The sequence below is a fragment of the Pseudozyma flocculosa genome, assembly GCF_000417875.1.
Source record: "Pseudozyma flocculosa PF-1 unplaced genomic scaffold scaffold00003, whole genome shotgun sequence".
In the NCBI taxonomy this organism is placed as follows: Eukaryota; Fungi; Basidiomycota; class Ustilaginomycetes; order Ustilaginales; family Ustilaginaceae; genus Pseudozyma; species Pseudozyma flocculosa.
In genome coordinates, this window is record NW_006920871.1 from 179,829 (window position 1) to 204,551 (window position 24,723).

General features: G+C 66.0%; 12 protein-coding genes across 12 annotated transcripts in view; 3 read left to right on the forward strand and 9 right to left on the reverse strand.

The window, feature by feature from the left end:
* Positions 1-1,621, reverse strand: part of PFL1_01184 (uncharacterized protein) — a gene marked incomplete at both ends in the record, with an annotated part of 2,585 nt that extends 964 nt beyond the window's left edge. The window contains one exon of the mRNA XM_007878687.1: positions 102-1,621. Within this exon, the coding sequence (XP_007876878.1) occupies positions 102-1,621 (1,520 nt within the window). The remainder of the gene's footprint in view (positions 1-101) is intronic.
* Positions 1,622-2,111: 490 nt separating this feature from the next.
* Positions 2,112-2,735, reverse strand: PFL1_01185 (uncharacterized protein; the record flags this gene model as incomplete). Its single annotated transcript, XM_007878688.1, has 1 exon — positions 2,112-2,735. One exon carries the CDS (start codon positions 2,733-2,735, stop codon positions 2,112-2,114), a length of 624 nt encoding a protein of 207 aa, XP_007876879.1.
* Positions 2,736-4,192: 1,457 nt separating this feature from the next.
* On the reverse strand, positions 4,193-4,756 carry PFL1_01186 (uncharacterized protein; the record flags this gene model as incomplete). The annotated part of the gene is made up of 3 exons (XM_007878689.1): positions 4,193-4,339; positions 4,449-4,596; positions 4,713-4,756. 3 exons carry the CDS (start codon positions 4,754-4,756, stop codon positions 4,193-4,195), a joined length of 339 nt encoding a protein of 112 aa, XP_007876880.1.
* Positions 4,757-5,439: 683 nt separating this feature from the next.
* PFL1_01187 (uncharacterized protein) lies at positions 5,440-6,429 on the forward strand (the record flags this gene model as incomplete). Its single annotated transcript, XM_007878690.1, has 5 exons — positions 5,440-5,791; positions 5,887-5,970; positions 6,072-6,104; positions 6,194-6,212; positions 6,318-6,429. 5 exons carry the CDS (start codon positions 5,440-5,442, stop codon positions 6,427-6,429), a joined length of 600 nt encoding a protein of 199 aa, XP_007876881.1.
* A 444-nt stretch (positions 6,430-6,873) lies between these two features.
* On the reverse strand, positions 6,874-9,181 carry PFL1_01188 (uncharacterized protein; the record flags this gene model as incomplete). The annotated part of the gene is made up of 2 exons (XM_007878691.1): positions 6,874-9,017; positions 9,112-9,181. The coding sequence occupies 2 exons, from the start codon at positions 9,179-9,181 to the stop codon at positions 6,874-6,876; spliced, it is 2,214 nt and encodes a 737-aa protein (XP_007876882.1).
* Positions 9,182-9,523: 342 nt separating this feature from the next.
* On the reverse strand, positions 9,524-11,045 carry PFL1_01189 (uncharacterized protein; the record flags this gene model as incomplete). The annotated part of the gene is made up of 2 exons (XM_007878692.1): positions 9,524-10,180; positions 10,287-11,045. 2 exons carry the CDS (start codon positions 11,043-11,045, stop codon positions 9,524-9,526), a joined length of 1,416 nt encoding a protein of 471 aa, XP_007876883.1.
* A 667-nt stretch (positions 11,046-11,712) lies between these two features.
* Positions 11,713-12,393, forward strand: PFL1_01190 (uncharacterized protein; the record flags this gene model as incomplete). Its single annotated transcript, XM_007878693.1, has 3 exons — positions 11,713-11,731; positions 11,865-12,033; positions 12,327-12,393. The coding sequence occupies 3 exons, from the start codon at positions 11,713-11,715 to the stop codon at positions 12,391-12,393; spliced, it is 255 nt and encodes an 84-aa protein (XP_007876884.1).
* Positions 12,394-12,700: 307 nt separating this feature from the next.
* PFL1_01191 (uncharacterized protein) lies at positions 12,701-15,588 on the reverse strand (the record flags this gene model as incomplete). The annotated part of the gene is made up of 7 exons (XM_007878694.1): positions 12,701-12,730; positions 12,849-12,937; positions 13,026-13,097; positions 13,193-13,505; positions 13,657-14,312; positions 14,473-14,888; positions 14,993-15,588. The coding sequence occupies 7 exons, from the start codon at positions 15,586-15,588 to the stop codon at positions 12,701-12,703; spliced, it is 2,172 nt and encodes a 723-aa protein (XP_007876885.1).
* A 1,047-nt stretch (positions 15,589-16,635) lies between these two features.
* PFL1_01192 (uncharacterized protein) lies at positions 16,636-17,679 on the forward strand (the record flags this gene model as incomplete). Its single annotated transcript, XM_007878695.1, has 4 exons — positions 16,636-16,843; positions 16,960-17,228; positions 17,365-17,504; positions 17,613-17,679. 4 exons carry the CDS (start codon positions 16,636-16,638, stop codon positions 17,677-17,679), a joined length of 684 nt encoding a protein of 227 aa, XP_007876886.1.
* A 500-nt stretch (positions 17,680-18,179) lies between these two features.
* PFL1_01193 (uncharacterized protein) lies at positions 18,180-20,782 on the reverse strand (the record flags this gene model as incomplete). Its single annotated transcript, XM_007878696.1, has 4 exons — positions 18,180-18,587; positions 18,768-19,232; positions 19,370-20,092; positions 20,267-20,782. 4 exons carry the CDS (start codon positions 20,780-20,782, stop codon positions 18,180-18,182), a joined length of 2,112 nt encoding a protein of 703 aa, XP_007876887.1.
* Positions 20,783-22,254: 1,472 nt separating this feature from the next.
* Positions 22,255-22,553, reverse strand: PFL1_01194 (uncharacterized protein; the record flags this gene model as incomplete). Its single annotated transcript, XM_007878697.1, has 2 exons — positions 22,255-22,309; positions 22,393-22,553. The coding sequence occupies 2 exons, from the start codon at positions 22,551-22,553 to the stop codon at positions 22,255-22,257; spliced, it is 216 nt and encodes a 71-aa protein (XP_007876888.1).
* A 576-nt stretch (positions 22,554-23,129) lies between these two features.
* Positions 23,130-23,868, reverse strand: PFL1_01195 (uncharacterized protein; the record flags this gene model as incomplete). The annotated part of the gene is made up of 3 exons (XM_007878698.1): positions 23,130-23,476; positions 23,622-23,706; positions 23,809-23,868. 3 exons carry the CDS (start codon positions 23,866-23,868, stop codon positions 23,130-23,132), a joined length of 492 nt encoding a protein of 163 aa, XP_007876889.1.
* Between the last annotated feature and the right edge of the window lie 855 nt (positions 23,869-24,723).

The window sequence follows — 24,723 nt, forward strand, 5'->3', positions numbered from 1 at the left end:
CCTGCTGCTGCTGCTGTTGCTGCTGCTGCTGGTGCTGTTGTTGCTGCTGCTGGTGCTGGTGCTGCTGCCTCAGGGCTTCCTGGTCCGCATCGTCGGCGGACCAAGCGCTGGTGCTGAGGTTGGAGGCCGAGGCCGTCCGCGCCATCGTCTCCCCACCCCGTCCCGGCACCTGTGGGCCAGCCGCATCGCTCGGCACCGCGATCGAGCGGCGCTTGTTGGCGGACACGGCCGAGGTGGATGCGGAGCGCGCCATGGTCGTCTGGGCCAGCGTGCGCTTCCTGGCCGAGATGCCGACGCTGGCCTTTTCATTGGGCTCGGGCGAGACGGAGCGCGCAATGTGCAGGCCGTCCGACGTGGGGCCCTGCTCCGACTCCGACCAGCCGTCGAGCGTCGAGACGCCCACCGTCATGGGCGTGTCCATGTCGACCTTTGCCTCGCGCATCTTTTCCTCCTCCCTGGCGATGCGGTACACGTCCATCAGCAGGCTGACCTTGTCGGCCTTGATGAGCGCCACCACCTCGGCCGTGGCCAGCTGGAGGCGCGCCACCTGCACCTTGGGCGACCGCAGGATGGTGAGCAGCAGCGAGTGCCTCTCTGGCTTCATCAGATGGTCGGGCTCCTTGTGTCGGACGCCGTCGGGCCACCAGCTCGGCTTGCCCTCCTCGCCCTTGTTGTACGGGCACCGCGTCTGCTTTTTGGGCTCGATGATCTTGATCCAGGCTTTGGCCACCGTCTTGCACACGCCCTGCTGCAGCTGGCCGAAGCGCAGCTCGAGAAAGGCGGTTCGCGACGCCTCGTTCTCGAGGCGGATCTCAAACTGCGGCGGGTGGCTGTTGGAGGCAGTGCGAGACAGACCCAGTCGAGACTGGTGCGGCGTCGAGGTGCGCGGCCCGCTCAGCAGCGCGTCGCGGAACTCGTTGGACGGCAGCGGGGCAGACTTGGGCGGCTGGGCAAGCTCGCCGAGGTTGGCGGTGGCGACGGCCAGCGACCCGCGGCGCGTGTTGGTGGCGCCCTCGCCGCCGTCGTTGGCGCCTTCCTTTGAACGCAGGTAGAGGTTGTTGGCCATGCCCGTATCGAGCGGTGCAATGGCCTTGCGGTGCGACCGGAAGGCCCTCTCGAGCTTCGACGAGCCAGCGGCAGACCGTTTCCCCGCGGTGCTGCTGCTGTCGAGGAAAGGGTCGTCGCTGGCTGTTGCCGACAGCTGGAAGGCATGCCGTTCCGGCGACGGGGAGGCGCGCTGATCCGGCGAGTCGTCGTCCTCGTACTGTTCGTCGTCGTCGTCTTCACCGCCGTCGGAAAGCTCCCCGCGCCGGAGGCCGCTCGACTCGCCCTCGTTGGACGGGCTTGCCTCGCTGTGGTTGGTCGTGCCCGTGACGAGGTCTTTTGCCTCTTCGGCGATGCCCCCCTTCACGAACCAGTCGTCGAGCCGGCTCTGGAGCGCCTCGCTGGCGTAGGTCTCGACGTCGCCGCGTGCCGAGACCCACATGATGGCAAAGTGGCTGCCATTGATGTAGGCGGCCTTGCCCAGCGCCCTCAGCACCTGGTCGCGCTTGTTCTTGTAGTGCCGGTGCTGTCGTGACGGCGAGCTATACGGCTCCACGCGGACTGGGATCCTGGGCATCTTGCCTCGTGCCCGCGAGCTCGTGGGGCGGCGGCAGCGGTGTCAAGAGGGTGACGACGAGACGGGGTCAGGAAGCAAAAGAAGCGCGTGCGAGAGGCTGGCGAGGTATCGACGCCCGAGGTGTTCGCGAGCTTCGAAGCTGGCGAGGTCCCGTTGCGCTTCGCGGTGGGTCGCGTCTGTCGAAGGTGGCGAGCAGGCGTGCGTGGGTATTCGCGGGGAGGCGGCAGCGACGGTCCGCGAGGTGAGAGCGAATTGCGGCCCGGCTGACGAGATCTGAGACAGCGCAATGTGGATGGCGGTCGGCGGAGAGGGATATGGGACCGGGCCTGATGGTTGGGACAAGATGGCGATGATGTGGAAGCAAGGAAAGATGGAGATGATGGGTCAGAGAGGAGACAAGTGAGGGAGGTCAACCGTCAGGACAGGCCGTGGTTGGCCTCGTCATCTGGAAAGCGCAGAGGGCGGTAGTCGTTTTGTTGTTTGGGCGCCATCAGCAAGACGGATCAACAGGCAGGGCGAGGGGTTGAGATCGACGGCCTGCGCGTGCGAGGGGACCAAGAGCGGCAGGCGCAGGCGCAGGGGCACGGACGGACGGCGGACGAGGATCGATGGGCCACCCGCCGCCGCCGCCGCCTTGCTCGCGGCTGCCTTCGCCACCGCTGTTGACGGCATCGGTGGAGCGGGAGAACGGGGAGACAGGGAGAGAGGGGGGAAGGCCTCGTGCCTCTCTGCAAGCTAAGGCCGCCAGTGGCATTCCTGGCCGTGGAGCTCGACGCAGCCGAATGCGCGCCCTCATGAACGCAGAGGATGCTGATCCTAGCCTTTTGTCCAACGTGTGCGGGTCGCGAGCCCGCCAAAACGCCGGCCTGCACGCAGCAGCGGAAAGAGTGCCAACCCTGACAGGTGATGGTGGATCGCGCGCTTTCAGTTCTGGCGGAGATTCCAGGCGGGAGCGGCATGTGCTAAGAAGCAGAAGAGGGGGCGGGGGAGGAAGAGGGCCCCCCCTCGAGTGCCTGCCACTGCAGCCGTCCGGGTCGAAGGGCAGAGGTATGGGCTCTGCTTGCAGGAGGGGGCGCCGGTATAGGGGAGGGTAAGCAGGGGTTGCGTCGAGCATCGCAGCGGGTTAGCGTCCGTCGCACGATGCTTTGCCATCCCGAACCTTTCATGCGACCAATTGGGCCGCAGAGCTTCCTTCCAGCTCGCTCGCCATCTCTTGTCTGGTCAGGGAGCGACAAACAAGGGCAAGGTGGCCCCGGCCTCGGTCGAGAGCCTGGCCTATGTCTACCCGAATGTCGGCACAGGTTTCGGCATCACGGGCGAGCAGCTCGGGGCTTGGCAACATCCGAGTCGAGGTCGAGCCCGGATTCGAGGTCGATTTGGAGCAAAGCAGGAGCAAGCAAGCAGGCGGATCAAGCGGTCGCGGAAGGCCTCGACGCGGTGCGAGCGATTGCAACCAGCATCGATGCAGGCAAGGGTCGCTAAGGTTGGGTGGAACGAGGCGAAGAGGCATGTGTATTGCCGGCAACGGCGGCGGCGCGGGCGGTAGGGCCCTGTACGATGGCGAGCAAAAGAGGGGCCAAGGTGCAGAGGGGCCAGCCAGCAAGCCCGGCGGTACAGGGGGCGTCGATCTGAAGGCGATGGAAGGTAAGAGGGGGCCAAGGGAGAGAGAGCGAGAGAGACGAGGGAGAGAGAGAGAAACAGGAAGTGGAATGAGCCTTGCAGCTGTCGCTGTCGCTGTGGCTGTGGCTGTCTGTGCTGCTTGCCGTCGGCCAGCGAGCCAGCGAGCCAGCCACGTCAGGTCAGGGCTCAACCCTTCCTGACAGCCGGCATGCAGCTCGCCCCGCAGCACCCGCAGGCCCAAGCCGACAGCCACAGCCCGATGGAAAATTCAAATGAGCAGGTCCCCCGATCCTGCGGGTCCGGATCAGCCTAGCCCAGCTTGGCCCAGCCTGGCCTGGCCTGGCCTGCCTGCTGGTGTGGCCTGGCCTGCCGCATCGACCTCGTCGACCTGCCGCCGGCAGACGGACTCTCGAACATATCCAGCGATCCCTCGGCCTGCCTGTTTGCTCGCCTTCCGAGTCTTGTCAAGGGACAGCCGCGCAGGATAAGGGTATCTGTGCACCCCAGCAGCGCGTGGCCCGCTCATCGCGGATAAGGGCAGATGGTCTCGATGTGCGAGGAGAGGGAACTGCAAAGACGGGCTACGGCGAGGAGGGCAGACGTCGGCCGTGCACGGTCTTCGCGTGTCCAACGTATCAAGCTCGAGAAGTCGGCGTTCGGGCTTGTACAAAGCAGGTCGGCTCTGACGATTCGACGAGCAAGCCAGACGCAGAAGAGTGGAGACCACAGCGGTGTGCGATTTCCCTCGTAAATTCATCGCCCTTTTCGCCCGGAGGCTGGCTCGCTGTGTCTGCGGTCTGTCTGACCCACCGACCTACCACCACCGGCCCAGCCACACCACCGTCTTTAACCGCTCCCAGCCCATCCTTCGTATCCGCCCGAGGAGGGATGCATCGCTCTCGGCGCGGACCGACCACCACGCCGTGTGCCATGTCGGAGAGAGAAAGAGGATCACTTGCCGGTGCCCTCGGCCATCTTGCACGCGACAATCTTGACCTTTTCGACGTCGAGGATCTCGGAGTTGTCGAGCTTGAGCGTGGCGTTCTGCACGCGGAAGGTCCACACCTCGTCGCACAGGCGGTAGTCGCGCAGGTGGCCCTGCCGATGCCAAACAAGTAGACGTCGAGCAGAGTCGGGCACGGTCGGTCGGTCAGAGGCACGCTCACCGCGGGCATTCACCCACTCGCTCGACGATGCGGCGGCTCACCTTGAGCTGGCTCTTTGCCTTTACGTTCTTGGAGAGGTTGGATGCGATGGCCTTGTCAAACTCGTTGAGGACGCGCATGGCGAGCACGGGGTTGACGTGGCCAGACTGGATCAGCTCGTCGAGGGCATCGGTGAGCTGCATGCCGATGCTGTGGCCGGGCAGGCGTAGGCGATCACCATCGTCGTCGTCGTCGTCATCACAGCTGGATCAGTAGGGCGGATCTTTGGCAGCGGAGAGAGATGCAAGGACCGAATTGCGCCTCACCTGCTTCGGCGGTACAGCTCATAGTACTGGCTTCGGGTGGCCATTGCGGAAGTCGTTGCACGGGCTCGTCAGGTAGCGCCGGAAGGCAGGCAGGCAGGCAGGCGGGCGGGCGGGCGGACGGGCGGGCGAGATGCCGCTCAGATGCAAGCCCCAAAGGCTGGGTCGTGGTTGCACGACGAGTCGGATCGGAGCAAACGAGGGGCTAAGGCTGTGCTCGGTTTGGCTGCTGCAGGTGCCCAGCTCAGCGAAGCCAGAGAGCGTGCGATGCCGTGCTCGTGCTGTGCTGTAGCGTCCCGCGACGAAGAGCTTCGCAAGCCGAGGGCGATCACCTGTTCGCGAGAAAAAGGTGGGCAAAGTGGCGGCAGTGGGGGTGGTGGCGGCGGCGATGGTAGGCGGGTGGGAAGGGCCGGCGCTGCTGCGCTGAAGGGGGTTGGGCTGACGCCTCCCCTCTCCGCTCCGACTAGGGATGTCTATCGGCCGGGATGGGTCAGCCCCCGGCCTCCACTTGGCTCGAGGTGAGTGGACGGCGCAGCGCGCACGGGGCGCCTCGTCTAGCCATCCCTGGTCCGGCCTGGCCTCGTCTAGCCTGGCCTAGCCTGTCCCCGAAGGCAACCCCCCAGCCCTGCCCCTTATCTCTCTCCTCTTCCCACCACCGCCACTGCACCGACCCGCGCCATCCGCAACAAATCAAGGCCCACCCCTACTCCAACCACGACCACTGCCCACAATGCCGTCCGCCCTGATCCTCATCGCCCAGGGCACCGAGGAGATGGAGTACACCATCACCTACGACATCCTCGTCCGCGGCGGCGTCAAGGTCCAGTCGGCCCTCGTCGGCTCCTCGCAGACCAGCCCCACGGATCCGCACGGCGCAAAGTACGTCGAGTGCACCCGCGGCGTCAAGATCGTGCCCGACCTCCGCCTGCCCGACCTCGAGGGCGGCAAGGCCCTCGACTACGACGCCATCATCGTCCCCGGCGGCGGGCCCGGCGCAAACACCATCGCCAACAACTCGGACGTACAGCAGCTCATCAACGCCATGTACGGCAGGGGCAAGATTGTCGCTTGCATCTGCGCAGGTACGTTGTCGCTGCCGGGCGCGCCCCGTGCAACGATCGGCGACTGACCGACGTCTGACCACTCGAGCATCTCCCCTCGCGCCCCCTTGCCGCAGGCTCCCTCGCTGCCCTCAAGGCCAAGATCGGCACCGACAACGACATCACCAGCCACCCTTCGGTCAAGGATCAGCTCGTCAAGGGTGAGCTTTTGGCTGCCATCGTGGTCGGACCCTCTCTCTGCTGACCTCCTCTACTCCGACCCTGACCCTGACTGCGCCTCGCCCGCGTGCACTTCGAGCAGACTACACCTACCGCGAGGATCGAGTCGTGATCGGTACGTGACGACCAGGCAAGGCTCGCCACAGATGAAGCACACGGCGCTGACCAGTCTCGCCGTCGTCCCTCTTGCTTGCTTGCTTGCAGCCGACAACCTCATCACCAGGTAAAGTCACCCAGCCACGGCTCCCCGCCTTGACATGGGCGAGCTCGACCTTGCTGCTGACCAGGCCACCCTTGCGCCGCTGTCGGAACCCCTCTCACTCACCAGCCGCGGACCCGGCACGGCGTTTGCGTTCGCCCTCGCCATCGTCGAGGCGCTGCAGGGCAAGGAAAAGAGGGACGAGATCGAGGGTCCCATGATCCTCCCCGACAAGCTTTGAGCGGGCCGCCCGAACGCCCGCGCAGATCACCCGCCGTCATCGGCACACCCAACCCAGGGCTAGGCATCGCCAAGGGCCCCCATCGCACTGCATCAAGCGCCAGCATACCCCGTGCCGCCCCAGGGTCATGTCGGGGACGCTGGATCTCGAGCTCGAAAGCAAGGAGCAGATTTGCATTCGGTGCCGGTCGCGCCGTAAGCAGATTGAGCATTGCCACCCGTATCGCGTCCGCCCCCTCCCATCGATCGATCGATCCATCATCTCGGGCATGCGCCTCTGCCAGCAGCAGCAGCAGCAGCGAAGTCTGCCACAATGACGACCTGGGGCGCCATGCCCGCCCTCTGAGGAACCCATGAAAGTCGTTGTCCTGTCGTGAAAGAAGTATCGGGGAAGAGCATGCGGTGTCGACCCGTGTCGACCCTCTGAGGCCGTCCCCGTGTGTGTCTAGATCCAGTTTTGCCGTGTATCCTGTCGGGGCGTCGCGCTCTGGCTCTCGGCGGGGGGCGACGAAGAGGTCAGCGTCGGCGTCAGAGGCGGAAAGAGGTTGGTTGTCGCCTCGCCCTCGCGCTCGCCCTCGCCCGGGGCCGAGGCCGAGGAGGGGGGCAGGTGCTTGCGTTCGTCATCGACGTCGATGAGGGAAAGTCGGATGCCGCCGCCACCGCCGCCGCCGCCGCCGCCGCCGTCGGGGCCAGGGTCGAGTCGGGGCGAGGGCGTGTGTCGGTTTGGGCTGATGGCTTCGCCCCACCCGTCCGAGCCCCACTCCCACGCCTGCCCGCCACCGCTCAGGCTCGGACTGGCGGCCTTGGCGTCGTTGTTGCCCATACGGTCTCCGATCTCGCTTAGCATCGACGTGCGTCGCTCGGCGGCGGCAGAGTGGGGCGAGAGCGTATTGCCGCTCGTGCGCCGTCGACGCTGGTCCGCACCCAAACCGACATTGAGGTACCCGGCGGCCTCGCCCGACTCGGCGGCACCGGTACCGTCTTGGATGCCGTCCTGCGCCCGCGCCTCCGGGCTCCACGCCTGGCTGATGAGACCCAGAATACCGCTCCCCATGACGCCGAGGGCGGGCGGCGACGCGGCACCATCTGCAAACGCCCGCGGCGAGTTGGGCGAGACGGAGCGCCGACGCTCGCCCGAGCCCGAATTGGCCGAGCTGGCGCTCTGCGTCGACGCGATGCTCAGGCGACGCGGGTCGATCGAGGGCGAGAGGTGCGGCGAGGACGTGTAGCTCGCCGAGTTGCGCTGCAGCGAGCGCCTCCGGGCGTGCCCGCCGGCCGCGGCGAACCACGGCGAGTCTTCGGGCCGACTCGAGGTCGACATCCGCTCGTCGTGGCGCTGCATGTCGGACGCGTTCATCTTGCGCCAGAGCAGGTTGGCCGAGTCCGCCTCGCGCTCCCGGTTGCTTCCCCCGCCGCCGCCGCCGCTGCCGCCACCACCGCCGCCGCCGAGCGAGCTGAGGGACGTCGACGACGATATCTGGTCGAGCGTGCTCCTCTCCCGGTCGCTCGAGCCGATCGAGGAGCCAGACGACGAAGGCGGCAGGCCGAGCAGCTCGTCGATTGTCATGGCATTGCCCAGCTTCCTCTCCGCCTCGCGCAGCATGTCGCTGGCGTTCTCGCGCGCCTCCTTGAGCTTCTTGGCCCACGTGCCGCCCAGGCCCCACCCGCTCGACGAGGGTGCCGTGGGCGACTGCGTGCCGTTGGCGTCGGACGACGAGCGGCTGCTGCGCGAGGAGCGGCGTTCGCCGTTGCCAAGCTTGGGCGAAGACGGCGACGAGGGCGACTGAAACACCTGCTTCTGCAGGTTGGAGAGCGAGCCAAGCACAGAGCTCCGCTTCGACTGCCAGAGGCTCGACCGCGATGGCGTGTTGGACGAGCCCGGATCCGTCTTGGGCGGCGTCGGAGGGCCGGCCTCGTCGATGAGTTCGCCGCCGAACCCTCGGTGGGCTTGCGGCGGGGTGCCGTGAGCAGAGCTTCCTCGCGATTCCCGGCGATGGCGGTCGGCATCCGCAGCAGCCGCCGCAGCAGCAGCAGCCGCCGGCGCTGTTGACCCATCTGCGAGATGGCGGATCGGCGCGAGCGGCGATCTCGGCGAGAGGGCGGCAGGCGTCGCGCTGCCGTTGTCCGACATCTCCTCTTCCAGCACCGAGAGGCTCCGGCCCGTGCCTATCGTCAGGTGGTTGCCCGCCGACTTCATCGACGAGGGCGGCGCCAGGCCGTCCCGGTCCCTGTCACCCTTCTGGGGCACTTCGGGCGGCGGCTGTGGCCCCTCGACCTCCCTGCGCTCGCTCGGGTTGACGGCCATCTGCTCAAAGAGGTTGGTCAGGCCGTTTTTGAAGCTGCCGGGCAGCTTCGACGAGATGCTGTTCCACGCCTCGGCGGCGGCCTGCGGGATGCTGTCGTTGGACTCGCCGCGGGTGTGCGAGGACCGCAGGCTGCGCTCCGAAAACGTGCTGCTGCTCATCGAACGGCGGTGGGCCGTCGGCGACGTGGTCGACGAGGCGGCCGACGAATAGGCAAGCTCGCGGTGTACCGTCGACTGCCAGGACTCCTGCAGCCTCTTCAGCTCCAGCTCCTCCAGCCGCAGCTCTGTCGACGAGGATGGTGGCAACGGGCAAGCACTGTCGATCAGCGTCGTCGATTAGGCTGGCCGCAGACGCACGAGCAGGCCGATTGTCCTCACCTTCTCTCAGCTCGAAGCATCTCCGCTCCTTTTCCGCAATGGCCGTCAGCAGGTCGCGGTGGGCCGACATGACCGTGTCGCCCTCTTCCTTCCGCCGTGCCGCCGCCGCGTCAGACGCCGCAGAGCCGTTGACCGACAGGTTCGACGATGCTCTCTTGCCACTCGGTGTCGTCGTGCGTCGATCCGGCTAGCAGCCAAGTGAGCGCGGGTTCACAAGCGATGAAGATTGTGCGGGGGCATGGACGGCAAAGGAGGAGAGGCAAGCGTCGGTCGATTGTCAGCCGTGAGCTGCCGGTCCAAAAAGGCGGAGTATGGCCGAGCGGCGCAGCTCGGATGGAGCACGCCAGTCGCCAGTCGCCCATCGCTTTGCATTCACGGTGGCTCCGGCAGGCAGGAGGGAGAGAGCACGGGCTCAGCCGATCTGGAGTCCGAGCATATCGTACACATGTCGTAGCCTCTCTTGCAGGCGTGGAAGGATGCTCTCGCGCGCGGCGACCTCTTCCGGCGTCTCCCTGCGCACCGGCTCGGGCTCGCGACCCGTGGCTTCGGCGGCGTGGGACGCTTCGTGTTCGAGCGCGTCGTAGTCCGGTGGAGCAAGCTGCGAGAGGCCGGTTCGCTCAACGTCGTGCCGAAGCGCCTGTAGCAGCTCTTGAGCGGCAGGCAGGGCGTCACTCTGGAGGAAGGCGAACGCAAGCTTGTTGCGCGAGGCGTCTGCACGAGCCCGGCCAACCGCCCCGCCCCGGGCCCTCGCTCTCCCCCGACGTGTCCCAGCCCTGGCCGCTCGACCAGATGCAGCCGACGGCGAGGCCGCTCTACTGCCATTGAGGCCGTCGTCGTCGCCGTCGTCGTGTTCTGCGTCCGCGTCCGCGCCGCCTCCGTCCTCCTGATCGCCACTGCCGCCACTGCCGCCGCCGGTACCCATGCGGATGATGGTCGAGAGAACATCGATCTGGCCTCGGAGCTGTCCGAGGGCGCGGCCGATGGGAGCACCTACCTCGCTGAAGCCGTGGTCGAAGCCTGCCTGGAGCGTGCTGAGCTTGCCCGCCGTGATGCCCTCCCGGTAGCCGATCTGCAGGGTCGAAAAGAGGTTTATGAGCGGCCGTCAGCGGGCTGCCCTCCCGAGCTGCAACATTGCCGCGGCGTGCTCGCAGAGGCCCGGACAGCGACACACTCACGTCGTGAAATTGCGACTCGACCTTGGCGGCATCCCTCTCGCCCATGCTCTTCCCGGCGCCCGACTGGAGCCGAGCCGCTGCAGAGGTGGAGGGCGCCTCGTTGTCGTCGGACATGAGCCAGTCATCGTCGCCATCGGTAGCGGCGGCGGCGCCACCCGAGGCGTTGCCGTTGGTATCGGAGCCGGAGGCGGCAGCCGCGTTCGACGGCCGCCTCATGCTGCCAGAGCGGCTGGTCCTGCCCACCGAACGAGGGGAAAAGTAGGAGCCGCCATCGCCGCCTGCGCTCGACAGGGACGGGGAAGCGGTCTGTTCGGCATGTGCGCCCGAGATCGGCGGGGAGGAGATGTAGCTGAGGCTCATGCGCTTTCCGCGGCGGGGCGTCACTGGGCTGCTGGCGCTGGTGACGGACTGGCTCTCAAGGGAGAGGGGCTTGCGACCGACGAGGGATGCGGTGCGAGAGTGGGTGGTGGTGCTGGGTCCGGCCCCGGCCCCGGCCGCGGCCCCGACGCTGGTGGTGGCATCGCCGCTTGATGCCGTTGAGGGAAAGGGCTGCGAGGACAACGAAGGTGCGGTGGCCGTTGTCGGTGAGGCGGTGGCTGCGTTTGCGAGGACACTCTTTCGGCGGTTGCGAGGTTCGTAGGTGGGGTAGGAAGGGGTTGCGGTGTTGCGGGAGTAGGTCGAGTCTGTGCTGGAAGACGACGACAGGGACGCCTGTGCCGACGCCGAGGCGGGTGCTGATGGTCGGTTCGAAGAGTCCATGGCAGGGGGTTGCAGGAGCAGGTCAAGAGCAGGCAAGGGCTATGTCGAGAGCGCAAGGCGCCAAGGTAGGGCAAAGAGCCAGCTCTCTGCGCGGCCAGGTCGAGTCGAGTCGTGGGGGTGGTGGGCAAAGTTGTGACCAGCGCTGAGCTCGAGAAGCAGACGGAAAGGCGGCGGCAAAGGTGCGAGGAAAGGGTGCTGCAGGTACGGGCAACCGCGCACCTGGCAGCCAAGCAACCAAGAAGACGAGGGCGCGTGGCTCAGGCCCGCCAGGCTGGCCTGGCCAGGTGGAGAGGGTGGCGGCGGTGCCTGCTCAGGACAATTTAGGGCTCACTCGCCTGCCTGCCTGCCTGCCTGCCCGCCTGCCCTCTTCTATCGTCCGAGTGACGGCGATGCCCGCACGGCCGGGCGTGATCGAGTCGAGGCGCCGTTCTGGTCCGCTGCCCTCGGCCTCTTGGCCAGGCCCTGCCCCGCTCCGCTTGCCCGCCAAGAAGGTCGGGCGAGAGAGGGCCCTCTCAGTCCACCTTTGCTCGCCCGCCCGCTCGCCGCTCGGCCTGGTCCATCGCCCGGGAAGCTCCATCGTCACGCCCGTATCGCACCTTGCCTGCCTCCACACCATCACCCCAACTACCGCCCACCACCTACACCTTCCACACGCACCTCTTTCAAGATGTCGTACACCATCGCCGGTTCGTCATCATCTCGTCCCCTCTCGCCATCGATCAAGAGTAGCAACCGAGCTCCATACTGACCCTCCCCTCCCTCTCCCCGTTGCACTCTCATCACTTCTCGACACCCTTTGCGTCTGTTGCACTGGCACAGGCACCAAGATCCTCAACGAGTACCTCGTCCTCGGCGTCCTCGGCACCTACGCCGCCATCGGCTACTCCAAGATGGCCGGCGGAAGCAGCCAGCCCAGCCCCGCCGGCGGCGCCTCGCCCGACTCCAAGAAGGCCGCTGCCCCCGAGCCCCCGATCAACGCCAGCAGCTCGTGAGTTGCCCTCCCCGGCCTTTCTCTCCCCGGCCCCTCTCCCGGCTCAACCTGGACGAAGAGTTCAAACGGAAGAGACGCCCGCATCGGTGTTGGCGGAAAGGTGTCTGCTTGGCTGGCGCCGACTACTGCCTTTGCACATTGGCGTCTCCCCACGCTGGCAGTGGTCCGGCCACCGCCCATTGCCCTCAGCAAGCCAGACAATCCACGATGCGGGCCTAGAAACGAGAGGCTGACTGGTCCCTTCCTCCCTTTTCCCTTCTCCCTCGACGCATTCTGCCCCCGGTTCGCAGCGACGAGGAGGCCTTCATCAAGCAGTTCCTCGCCGAGGCCGAGGGAAACGGTGACCGTCTCGTCTAGGCTTCGTCGTCCAAACCTTGCATGCCGAAAACTGTAGCCACCACAACGCCCGCCGCCACGCACCACGGCGGCGTGGGCGGAAATTAGACGACTTCTGACTGCCCCGACACTCGCGCGCCGACACGGCCAGAGGTCTGCTGCCCGCTCGCCCCTCTTTTCGACGAGGATGCCAAAGGCGATCACATCGCGGCAGGGAGCCGGCTACCACGTCTCGCCCTCATCTCGTGATATCGCAAAAGTCCTTTGTGCGGGCATCGGTACGGCAGTTTTGCCTCTCTTCCCATACAGTGTCGGGCCTATCTGCGCATCAGATCCTCGAGAGATCGCGGCCCCAGATCTGTCGCCGGATCGGAGCGGAGCAGAAGGGAGAGGGAGAGGCAAGTCGAAGAGTCAGACTCGGCCTGGGCTTTCGTGAGCATGTGGCCGGTCACCGCAGACGAGGATCGGCTACTCACGCCGCGCTTGATGTAGTCGGCCATCAGCAGCGCACGAGTGCGCATCGAGACGGACTCGGACAGGTACACGGACCGCCAGGCGTACATGGCTGTAGCAGGACGGCAGCGAGGCGCACAAGAGTCAGCCGACGAGCCTTCGAAGAGTGGCCAACGTGATGGGCCGCAGTCTCTACTCACCGACCAGTCCGCCCGCCCATGCTCCGAAGCTGCCGGGAAGGGGCAGGTCAAAGGCTGCCGCGTTGCCGATGTCTGCGCAGAGAAAAGAAGGTGGAGCTTTTCGTCAGCATCGCGCAGCCGCCAGTCGCACGCTGCACCCCTGTGTACACTCCGCATGCCGCACTCACATGCCAGGCTGCCGAGCGCGCGGTAGGTGAAGGGCTTGTACACGGCGTCGTCGATGTCGAAGACGTCCTCGGCCGAGTGCGGGTTGATGTCCTGGCCGGCGTCGCGGCGCTTGGCCAGCTTGTTGAGCTTGCGGCCCAGGTACTTGCCCTGCTGCGAGGCCACCTGCGCCGTGGCCGGCAGCGCCGTCATCTTGTTGCCCGTCTCCATAAACAGCGTCGCCACCTCGTTGAGGTTGAGCGTGCCGTCGGCATCGACGTCGTACCGGTCAAACATGTCCCGAAGCTTGAGGAAGTGCTTCGAGGCCAGCGGGAACTGCAGCGAGAGGGCGTCGAAGACAGGTGACGGGACAAGTGGAAAGGGGCCCCGGTGTCAGCACTCTGGCTCGCGTGTCACGGTGCACGGCGCACGTCGCCCACCGCCGCAGCAATGGCCGTGGCCGCTCCTCGCTCGCTCGCTCGCTCACCTTGCGGCCCACTTCGCCGGCCAGCTGCTCAAACTCGCGGAACGACAGGCGTCCGTCCTTGTCCTGGTCGAACCTGTCGACCCACTCGTAGAGGTAGTCGATCAGGCGCGTGTCGATGGTGCTGGCGTCGCCGAGCGCATAGATGCTGCCAAGCGGCGCGCCCTTGACGCGCAGGTGGCTGTCGATCTGGAGCGCCTTGAGGTGGCTCTGATTGGGCAGCAGCTGCGTCACGCGCTTGGTAAAGGGGCTCATGGCGATGCCCGTGCTCCACAGCGTGAAGCCCGAGGGCACCTCGTGCTCCTCGACCTTGCCCGTCGCCTTGTCGCGCGTCGTGTAGATGACCTTGTCCGGCTTGACCTCCTTGACGCGGGCATTGACAATGACGTCGACATTGTCGCGCGCAAACTTGTCCTCGGCGTAGCGCGAGATGGCCTCGGAGTACGTGTTGAGGATGTGCTCGCGCGACTGGATCAGGTGGACCGAGGCGTCGGCGCGGAGGATCTTGGGGTAATAGGTGAGAACGTCCTCGTTCATCATGTCGTAGATTTCGGCGGCGGTCTCGACGCCCGTGGGCCCGCCTCCGCAGATGACAAAGCTGAGCAGCCGCTTGCGCTCCTCGGGCGTCGTCGTCGGCAGCGAGGCCACCTCGAGGTTGTCTGTGGGCGCGGGCAGGGGAGGTCAGAAAACGGAGGCGAGAGACGGGTCAGCAGACCGTAATCGCGGTCAAGGTGAGGCAAAGTGGAGCGAGGCGAGGCGGGGCGATGGTGGACCCGGGGTTGGATCGCTCGTCGTAACGGGCAAACTGCGGCGGCTCACCGAGGATGTGCGAGCGGATCTTGCGCGAGTCCTGCACCGTCTTGAGGTGGAAGCAGTTCTCGAGCCCGGGCACGCCGTGCGTGTTGGTGACGCTGCCGACGGCGATGACGAGGCGGTCATAGGGAATGTAGATGCTCTTGTTGACGGTCTCGGCCTTTTCCCGGATCTTGCCGGCGCCCGCCGTCTTGATGCCGAGGGCGGCTTGGTCGCCGTCCCAATCATCTCCGCTGATGACGCTGACCTCGAGCAGGCGCTGCGAGCCGCCGGCCGACTCGGGCAGCGCGTCGCCCATGACCACGTCGGTGGCGCAGCCCTGGATATAGTGGCCGTGGACGCTCGCCAGCAGCTTGCGCAGCGGCTCGATGAGCGATCGCGGCTCGACGGTGCCTACGGTCGCCGAGGGCAGCAGCGGTGTGCTGCAGCGTGGCAGGCGTGCGCCAAAGGATCCAGCGGAGCAGGACTGGTCAGAGAGAGAGAGAGAGCCATGCAGCGGGGACGCCGAGGACCGCGACGTGCTCACAAGAGGTTGAAGTTGGTGGGCGAGACGAGGGTGACATTGTAGCGGTCCGGGTCGAGGCTCTGGAGGAGGGCGACGGCGGCCCAGCCGCCTCCGACGATGACGAGGCGCTCCTTTTTGGCGAGCTCTTTTGACTTTTCGTCCTGCTCGTCTTCGGTGTAGCTCGAGAGGATGGGGAGGTTCTTGGGTCCGCCCGTCTCTGGCTGGAGGGCGCGCGGTGCGAGGGGGATCTTGCCGACGTGACTGTCCTTGTAGGTGAGCGCGTCGTGTGCGAGGATGATGGCGGTGGTGGCAAAGAGGCCGAAGCCGATGGAGGCGACGGTGTAGGCGCCGTAGCGGAGCATCTTGCCGACGAAGCCGAGCTTGTCCTTGGATGGCGGCTTCTGGTTGGCGGCCTCGTTCAAGGGCGTCGCGGCGCTGCGGCGCACGGCCGACGAGGAGAGGTGGCGCGCCAGCGATGGGTTGGACTTGGCGATCGACGAGGACGAGGGTAATCTAGCCGTGCGCAGGAGCGACGAGGCGTGGAGGTTGAGGGCGGTGGGCCTGGATGCCCTTGCCGCAGCGGCAGCCGGCCTGGTGACGGCGAGGTATCGTTGCATGGCCGCGCGAGCTGTCGTGGTGGGGTTCAGCGACAAGGAGAGTCCAAAGACAGGAAGCCAAAGCTGGGCGGTGGTGATGGTGATGGCGATGGTGGTGGTGGTGGTGGTGGTGGTGATGACGGAGAGGGCTTCAGCAAGACACGACGCTGGCGACTGACGGGCTCGACGAGGACCACGAGGCATGGCGAGGCGAGGCGATCCAGGCAGGGTTCAGCGGCCAGGCAGCATCGAAGCAAGCCGAGCCAAGCTGACCGGCGGCAAGCCTGCCTGCGCTGCTTGCTGCCTCGAAGAAGCAAGCAACAAGCAAACAGCAAGGGACGGCCTGCTTGCCACGGCTTCCAGGCCGAGCGCACCGAAGCCAACCAGCCTCGCTGCCGGGCCGCCTGCACCACTCGTCATCGAGCGTCAATTTCCAGGCAGCCTGGCAGGCACGTACGCACGCACGGCCCAGCTGTCCCGGCCTGGCCTGCTGGCTGGCTGGCTGTCTGGCAAGTCAGCGGCTGAGTGGGGTGTGGACCCTGGCTGGCTGGCTGGCTGGCTGGCTTGGTTCGGAATTGCCAGGCCGAGTTCTGCCCGGCTGGCCGAGTCTGGCTGGCTGGCTTGACTTGCGCCGGATCCGCTTTTGGGAGGGTGCCACGTTGGACCTGGCCTTTTTCGGCATTCGGGCCAGCCCAGCAGGCAAGCCAAGGCTGTGCGCAGGCAGGCAGACCTGCCAGCCTCTGCGAAACGCCAACGCGCGCCCTCGACTCGGTCTGGACGCCGAGGGTCAGGCCTGGCCTGGCCTAGCCTGGCCAGCCAGGTCAAGCCAGCCGGACGGCCAGCAGCGCCCGCCCAACCAACAGCCGCGAGGGCAGAAGAAAGCGCAAAGCACGCTGCTTGCTCGTGCCGCTGTCGCCGCCGCTGCGCCTTTGTTGGCTCTCGCGCCACCACCACCACCACCTCCTCATCCTCGTATCACCACCACCGCCGTCGCCATCCCCCTTCTCCTCATTCTCTTGCACGCAGGCTCCTCTCCCGCTCTCTCCGTCCCCCTCCCTGTCTGCCAAGATGATGCGAGCCGACAACCCGGACGAGTCGCTCGGCGACGGTCCGCCGGCGCTCCAGCAGTTTGTCGCCCAAACCAACCGCCTCCAGCAGCGCTACCAGGCCTTCCTCGACAGCACCACCCCGCACACCGCCTACCGCTGGTCTGCCACCGTCGGCCTCCTCTTCCTCTTTGTCCTCCGCATCGTCCTCAGCCAGGGATGGTACATTGGTGCGTCGTCAGCCGGTAGCCGCGCTCGCACCCCCTTCCGCCGCAATCGCACTGAACTCTCCACCCATCCTCCTTCTCCCTCTCATCTCCTCTCCTCTCCCCACGCCACCGCACAGTCTGCTATGCCCTCTTCATCTACCTCCTCAACCTCTTCCTCGCGTTCCTCACGCCCAAGTTCGACCCGTCGCTCGAGGCCGACCTGGCCGAGCAGGACGTCGAGGAGGGCGAGCCGGGCCTCCCCACCTCGGCATCCGGGAAATCCTACGGCGGCTCCAGCGGTAGCGCCGGCGGCGGCCTCATGAGCGGCGTCTTTGGCAGCAGCATCAACACCCAGTCGTCCGACGACGAGTTCCGCCCGTTTATCCGGAGATTGCCAGAGTTCAAGGTGCGTTTGACGCGCTGCGGTCCCCGTCGTGCGGCTTCGTCGCCGTAGCCGTCGCCGTCGCCACCGCCGTCTCGTGCTGACCCGTCTATCTTTGCTTCGCTCTTGGCGTTGCTCTCGTCTTGTTCCTCGTCGGCAGTTCTGGCTCTCGGCGACGCAGGCGATCCTCATCTCGCTCTTCTGCACCACGTCCGAGGCCTTCGACATCCCCGTCTTCTGGCCCATCCTCGTCATGTACTTCTGCATCCTCTTTGCCATCACCATGCGAAGGCAGATCAAGTGAGTACGGCCTCGCACCGCCCCGACCGCACTCTCGGCTGGTCCGGTTGCTGACTGCGATCCCACCTGCTACCTACCACGGCACCGCCCTTCCCGCCCGCTCGACAGGCACATGATCCAGCACCGATACGTGCCCTTTGACCTGGGCAGGAAGGCGACATACGGACGCAAGTGAGGAAGACACGGAGTCGCATCACGTCTGCTATGCGCGCGCGCGCGCTGGGATGCCGGCGCCTCGATTGCAAATGGACCAGCCCCTGGTACTGTGGAAGCGCCCCAGCAGCCTCGCGGCGTCGTTGTAAATACTGCCAACAGTCGAATCGGGCCGTCCCTCGATCCCCGCGGGTGGGGAGGCGAGTTCGTCGCTTGCTTCGGTATAGAGATCAGAGATCCGGTTGCCCTTCGTCCGAGTCGGTTGTGGGGATGCTGCGGCGTCGCCTCCGATTCTGTCGTGATCCCCGCTTGGCTGCTGCTGCTGCTGCTGCTGCTGCTGCTGCTGCTGCTGCTGCTGCTGCTGCTGCTGCTGTGGCGCGTGCGCGCGCGAGGGAGAGGGAAGAGGCTGCCTGGTGGTTCCAGCATGTACGATGTCGCTGGGCTGATGGACTTGGTATCTTGCGTCGGTGTCCGTGAAGCGTCGGCGCTCGGGTGCGTCGCTTGGCTAGGCCCAACCCGGCGTTAGACAGAAACGCCAACGACAGGTACGCCTTTAGGCTTAGGCTTGACCGCCAACGCCGACGCCGAGGCCGACGCCGCATCGGTCAAAGCATCACCTTCCTTCTTCGTCCCATCCCCTCCTGATCCCCCTCCACCACCACCGCCGCCACCTCCACCAAAGGGGGTGAAGGGGTCGTTTACGATTTTCCAGCGGACGAGTTCGAGGGCCATCTGCGCGTCTTCGGCGCTCGAGTGCCCGACGGTGGCGCCCGAAGCCTGGATAATCTTGCCGAGGTACTTGGACGTCAGATCGCGCAGGGCCAGACGGAAGGGGAGGCCGCGCGGGTGGGCGAAGAGGAGCGCCGTATCCACCACGGTCGTGTGCACCAGCCGCATGGCTAGAAGGTCGTTTTCCAGTCCGTGCCCCACCTTTTTGACCGTTCCGTTCATTGAAGACGATGACGACAAAGAAGGAAGAGGAGGATGGAACGGTGTGGAGAGAGAGGAGAGGATTGGGTCAGCTCCTGAGAAAAGGGGCACCGCCGCAGATGGGGGCCCGCAAAAAGAGGGCCGTCGGGTCATAGCGGCGGCCCAGGACTCGGGACTCACCAGGATGGTCGACTCGCCCACAAACCTGCCCATGGCGCGCCGGGCGCCCGCCAGGTCGAGGACCGCGTCCCGCTCGTACTGCTCCGGCTGGATGCCCGAGAAGCGGGTGTTGTAGTCGACGACCTGGGCGCGGGAGCGTACCAGCTCGTCGAGGATGACGGAGCCGTCCTCGGAGATGAGCGTCAGCCTCGTCAGGCTCATGCCCGCCGTGGTGAAGCACAGCTCGCAGTCGAGCGCTACGATGTCGAGGTGGTCGGTGGCGGCCCCTTCGTCGGCCAGCGAGGCCGACAGCTCGGCCGTCGTGATGAAGCCTTCGCGCAGGTTGAGGTCCGACGCCGCCTCCTCCTTGAAGACGTGCGGGCCCAGGCAGCAGCTGTCGTCGCCAAACGCGCTCGACTCGACCGGGCGGCCGCAGCACCGCCAGACTTGCACCTTGCCTCGCTGGCCCTCGGCGCGTTCGTAGCGCTGCATCCAGTGCGAAGGAATGCCGCAGCCACAAAGCGAGCCGTGTATGTACGTCAGCTTCCGGATCGTGCCTGAGAGCAGCGTGGCCACACGATGTGTCGATACGCCTCGCTTGCCCGCTTGCCCGCTCGCCTCACCTTTTTACCGTAGTGGTATCTGCACTCGTGCTGGTCCTGCGGCAGGCGCTCGGTGCCGACCTCGTTCATCTCGCCGCCAACGCAGAACTTCTTGCCGCATCGGATGCACTCCTTGTACTCGCCGACGCTGTCCGGCTTGCTGCCGCCCACCTCCCTCCACTCGTCGGGCAGGCTGGCCAGGAAGCCGTGACGCTCGAGGTCGCCCTTTGGGCAGATGAAGCCCGCCTGCGCGAGCCTGTGCTTGGACAGCTTGCCCTTGGCCCTGGCTTCGGCCTGGGCCTGCTTCTTGCGCACCTCGAGCGCGGTGCCCGTCTCGGGACAGGCGAGCAGCAGCTCCATGACGGCTCTTTCGGCCGAGCCCACCGCGGCGCCGCTGTTGTCGTCGGCAGCGGCCTCGATCTCGACGGCCTCCTGCTCTGCCAGACGCGCGTAGTTGCCGAGCACTTCGGCGTTGCGCTTCTTGACGCCGAGGATGGCGCTGACGCACGAGGACTTGTAGCTCGTCTTGGTGGCCTCCTTGAAGAGCTGCATCTCCTGCGCTAGGGTGTGGTCGTGGGCTAGCCTCTGAGCGGCGCCGCGGACGATCGAGTGGGTGCTGTTGAGCAGGGGGGCGTAGGCGGCGACAAAGGTGCTGTAGAGCGTCTTGATGCTGCCCTGTCGCTGAGCAAGCGAGATCTGGGAGCTGCTGGGATGCTGCCTGAAGGTGATGGTGGGAGGCTGGATCTGTCGGCGGCGACGATGGCGGCGCCAGCGAGGACGTGGCAGGGCAGGCAGGATTTTGGGTTCGGCGTGTGGGCGATGTATGCGCAGGCGAGCAAGCTCAGTGTGGGCTGCGGGTAGCGCATGCGTCCGCCTCGAGACGGAGCAGGACCCGTGCCAAAGCGGGTCGGAACTCACAGGAACGTTTGACCAGCCATCTGTGGCAACCTTTGAAGCGGAAATGGCGGTGGCAGACTTTGAGAAGGTCGTCGCGGGTCGTGGTGGCAGGGGAGCAGGCGCCTTTGCTGGGGCCCTGGTGGTGGCGGTGACGGCTGTCGAAGTCGAGGCGGCGGCGGAGGCTCTGGATGTGGCTACGTAGGCATTGCGAGCCTTTTTCGCCGGTGGCTGGCTGGGAGCAGAGGAGGTGCCGACAGCGGTGGACGGGGCGAGGCTCTTTTTGACGGAGGGCGAGATGGTCGAGGTGCCGGTGCCTAGAGACAAGACAGGACGCTTCGGGAGCGATGAAGAGGGCGAGGGGCTGGCGGTGCCTGTCGATTTGATTGTCTTTGCTGCTGTGGCTGTGGCGATCGAGCTGTGCGTCGATGGTGGCGGTGAAGAGTGGCTGAAGGGGCAATTGACGCGGAGGGTCTGGCATTTGCCGTCTGCGAGGTCCGGGCAGGGGATGCTGGCGAGCAGGCCGAGCGGCTTGAACATGGTTGCGATGTCGTCGTTTGCACCCGAACCTGTGCGTGGTATGAGCAAGTGCACTGGTGGCAAGCGGCAGAGTTGCCGGAGAAGAGCCAAAGGGAGCAAGGGAATGAGGATGAGATTGGTGATGTGGGTGGTGGCAGGTGACAAGGAGGTGTTGGTTTGGGCGAGCCAGGAAGCGCTCGCACCCTTCAAGCCGCGATTTTTTCCCTACGCCTCGCCGCGGCCCAACAACCTCCACTTTGGGGCAAACCTGCCGCCTCGCCTCGCAGCCCTCTGGCGCCGAACAGCCTGCTCAGCCTCTCTGGCAGGCAGGCGGGCCGTCGACATCAGTCGCTCCTCGCAAGGCGGCAAAGGGCGGCTTCAGTCCGCTCGGAACCGGCAGGTAGGTCACTTTAGGGGTTGCGATGCAATACAGTAGTGGGAGAGGGCAAGGACAACGATGCCTGCGACGGCGGCAATTCGAGCTACATTCAGACAACAAGCCCGTTCGAGCAGGGCGAGGGGGGCAGCACACGATCAACCACGGAGCCAAGGCCAGCTGGATCCGGGCCTGCCTGCTTGCTTACTTGCTTGCTTGCTACTTGCCCGCCCGGCCCCCAAGGAAAAGAACCTTCTTGATCGGCTTGACCGAGTCGGCGAGCGCATCCAGCGTCCAGTAGTGCTTGACCACCGGCACCGCATCCCGCGCCGCCAAGTTGCGCGGCGGATTGGGCCCCTGCGCGTCCAGATGTCCGCTCGCCTCTCGTCGGACCACGGCCATGGGCGCCTCGAGCAGATCAAAGCTCCGTTCCACGGCCAGTTTGCCCGTCGTGATCCTGGCTCCCATGACCGTCCCGCCAAAGGAGCGTGGTACGCCCCGTCCAAACGGAGTAATGGGCAGCGCGGCGTATATCACCATCGCCACCAGCGCGGCCCGAAGGATGTGTCGATAGATGGCAAAGAGTCGCGCCGTGGCCATTCTCGCGAAAAGTCTCGAGGAGCCTGGTGGCAAACTTGAGAGGTGGTGGTGAGAGGTAGCGCGTCTTGGACCGACCGGTGGAGACACGACGATGTGGGTATCAATGCAAGGCTCGAGGACGGAGACGGGCGAGTCGAAGCAGCTTGGACCTCGTCGCGAGGCAAGGGGGAAGAAAACAGAGTGTAGTGTCTTGGAAGCGGTAGGCTGCTGATGTGGTGCGGTCCCTGGACCCCACTTTATACCTCCCAAGTAACCATGGCAGCAACGGCGGGGCGGGCATTGGCCAGCCAGCGAATTTTCTAGACGCGATGCTCTCGGGGCGCAGTCATCCCTCGCATCGCGGCCAAGCACAGGCAGGCAGGCAGAGTCGTGGAGTCACGACCAAGTCGCTGTCCGGGCATGGCCTGCAATCCTTTGTCTTTGCAGCGCCCCAAAAAGCTAGAGCCAAGGCCGGTCGCGGGGCCGTGTTACCTCAGAGGTGGGTCGAAAAGACAAGGTAACCGGAGCAGACGGCCGGCTATCCGTGTAGCCATCGCCAGCACCATCGCCGCCGCCACCAAGGAGCGCCATGGCTGGCCGGTCGATGACCGGGCAACGATGGTCAGCCTCGCAACACGATCGACGGCGCTAGGGTAGCGAGGGAGAGCTCCCTCACATCCCCAGTCGGATGACGCCGGCGCCGATGCAGCCGATGCCAAACACGACCAGCGAGGCGCCCCACACTGGCCGCGCCTTTGCGCCAGAGGGCAGGGGCCCGCGGCGGAAGGCGCCCATCTTGTACGCTTCGGCCAGCGAGTAGGCGCCCATGCCCGTCATGGCTGCGAAGCCCGTCAGCCGGCACCCGAGGCAGTCGGATCCCGGCAACCGGACACTCGCACCGGCGGGCGCCGCCCCCTCTGACGGCGAGTGGATGCGATAGGCCTGATCGTGTCGCCGAGTCCATGCGATGGCGAGGCAGAGGAGCGAGAAGGAAGGGCAGAGATGTGCATCAGGGATGAGGGTCAAGACCAGATTCGGCTCACAAGGGGAAAAGGGGGCACGACAGCACGTCTGCTGGGCAGGCCGTTTTGGAGCAGCGTTGCGCCGTTGCAGCAACGATGACACGGCAACCGACGCGCAGGCGGGCGCGGGTGATGGTGGATGTGGATGTGCAAGGGTGATTGCATTCTATTCCTTGGCGAGCGAGCGAGCGAGCGAGCGCGCGCGCGCGCCCGGTGGCGGAAGGGCTGCGCGATTCGCCCCCGTCCATCATCCGCCGCCGCTGGCCTTGACCCTACGGCCTCGTCACCGGCTCCCGTATCCACCGCACCTGCCAGGCCGAACCGCAACGTAGGGTGCCGTCGATCTCGCCTCTGGTCTCGCCGTCGATCTCGCGGGCGCTCGTGGCGCCGCTCAGACCCTGCGTACCTTTTCCTCGAGCTTCTGGCCCTCGGCCTTTGCCTTTTCGACGGCCTCCCTGCCCTTGTCCTGCGCCCGCTCGGCGAGGTCGGCGCTCTTGTCCTGGGCCTTTTCGACGCCGGCGGCCGCCTTGTCCTTTGCGGCGCCAAACGCCTCGCCTGCCTTTTGCTGCAGCTTCTCAAACGTCGTCTGGGGCGCGTTGGACGAGGCCGAGACCGAAGAGGGGCCCGAGGGGACGACGCGGATGCCGGGGACGGCGACCGGGTTGAAGGAGCGCTCGCAGTCGGTGTATGCGCTGCCCATGCCGAAGCCGGTCGCGAGCCAGACGGGGAAGGCGCGGCCTGCAGGTCGGTAGGCGGGAAGGAGGCAGAGGCTCATGAAGACGGTCAGGACGAGGATCGACGGCGGGATCGCGATGCGCAATGCTTCTTTTGCTGCTGCCGTCGGGCGCAGATGGGTTGTCGTCGCCGCTGCTGCAACACTCACGCTTGAAGAGGAGGACGGAGAGGACGACACCGGCGCTGAAGCCGATTCCGGTCTTTACGATGGCATTGCTGATGCAGAGGTCGGTCTGGGAGCAGAAGCGAAGGGGAGAGGGAGCTCGGTCAGGTCCAAGCTCGGTCGAGGCAGAGGCAGTGGATCACGTTTCCGGCTGTCGATGAGTGCATCGTACCTTCTGGCTGATGATGTCTTCGCTCGAGACCTTCTGCTGGGTTGGTTGTTGGCTCGCCATCTTGGGAGGGGGGGCTGTGTACGCTGCGCAGGTGGTTCGATGATTGGAAGGGGGAGAGGAGCCGAGGCGTAGGTTGGTCGCGGTCGTTTTCGTCGTCAAAGTGATGCGGACGAGGTGGTGGATGGACTTGGTGGCCTTGGTTCGAGCAGAGGTGGAGACCAGACTCTTGGCTTGGCCTGCCTGCCTGCCTGCCTGCCTGCCTGCCTGCCTGCCTGCCTGCTGGGCTTCCTGCCTGGATCCGATGACGGCGCTCGCGGGGGCAGGCCAGGCCAGGGCCGCAAGAAGAACCGCCAGCCTCTCTCTGTCGCGAGGGCAGGCAGGCAGGGTGAGCCCAGGCCAACCCGGATGCGCCCTTGCTGCCTTTGGGCTGCCTTGGACCCCTGCGCCCGATCGTGGGTCGCCTGGCTCGTCGATTTCCGTCACGGCCGATAGAAGCTGGACCTCGACTCACCCACTCGAACCTCCACAACGCGGTCCAGAGGGACGCCCGGCCTGGCCTGGGCTGGCCTGGCTTGGCTGGTCAGCTGGCACGGGCCCAGGCCTCGAAGCTGTAATTCCTGACTCCCGCTCCCGCTGCAACCTTATCCAAGACTGCCCCACCCTCACCCTCCTTACCACCACCACCACCGCTACCACCACCATCACCGCCTCGATTCCTGAGACCACCTTTCAGGCCTGAAGCTCGTATGCTGGTTCTACGAACGGCATCTCTGCGATCCATCTCGACCACCTGTCTCCGCCGACCCGCCGCCGCCGCCCCTGCTAGACCCATACAGGCCCTGTCCTGCTCCAGCTTGTTCCCCTCCCCCGACTACTCGCCAGCCCGCCGCCGTCTTCTATCCTCGTCTGCCTCGA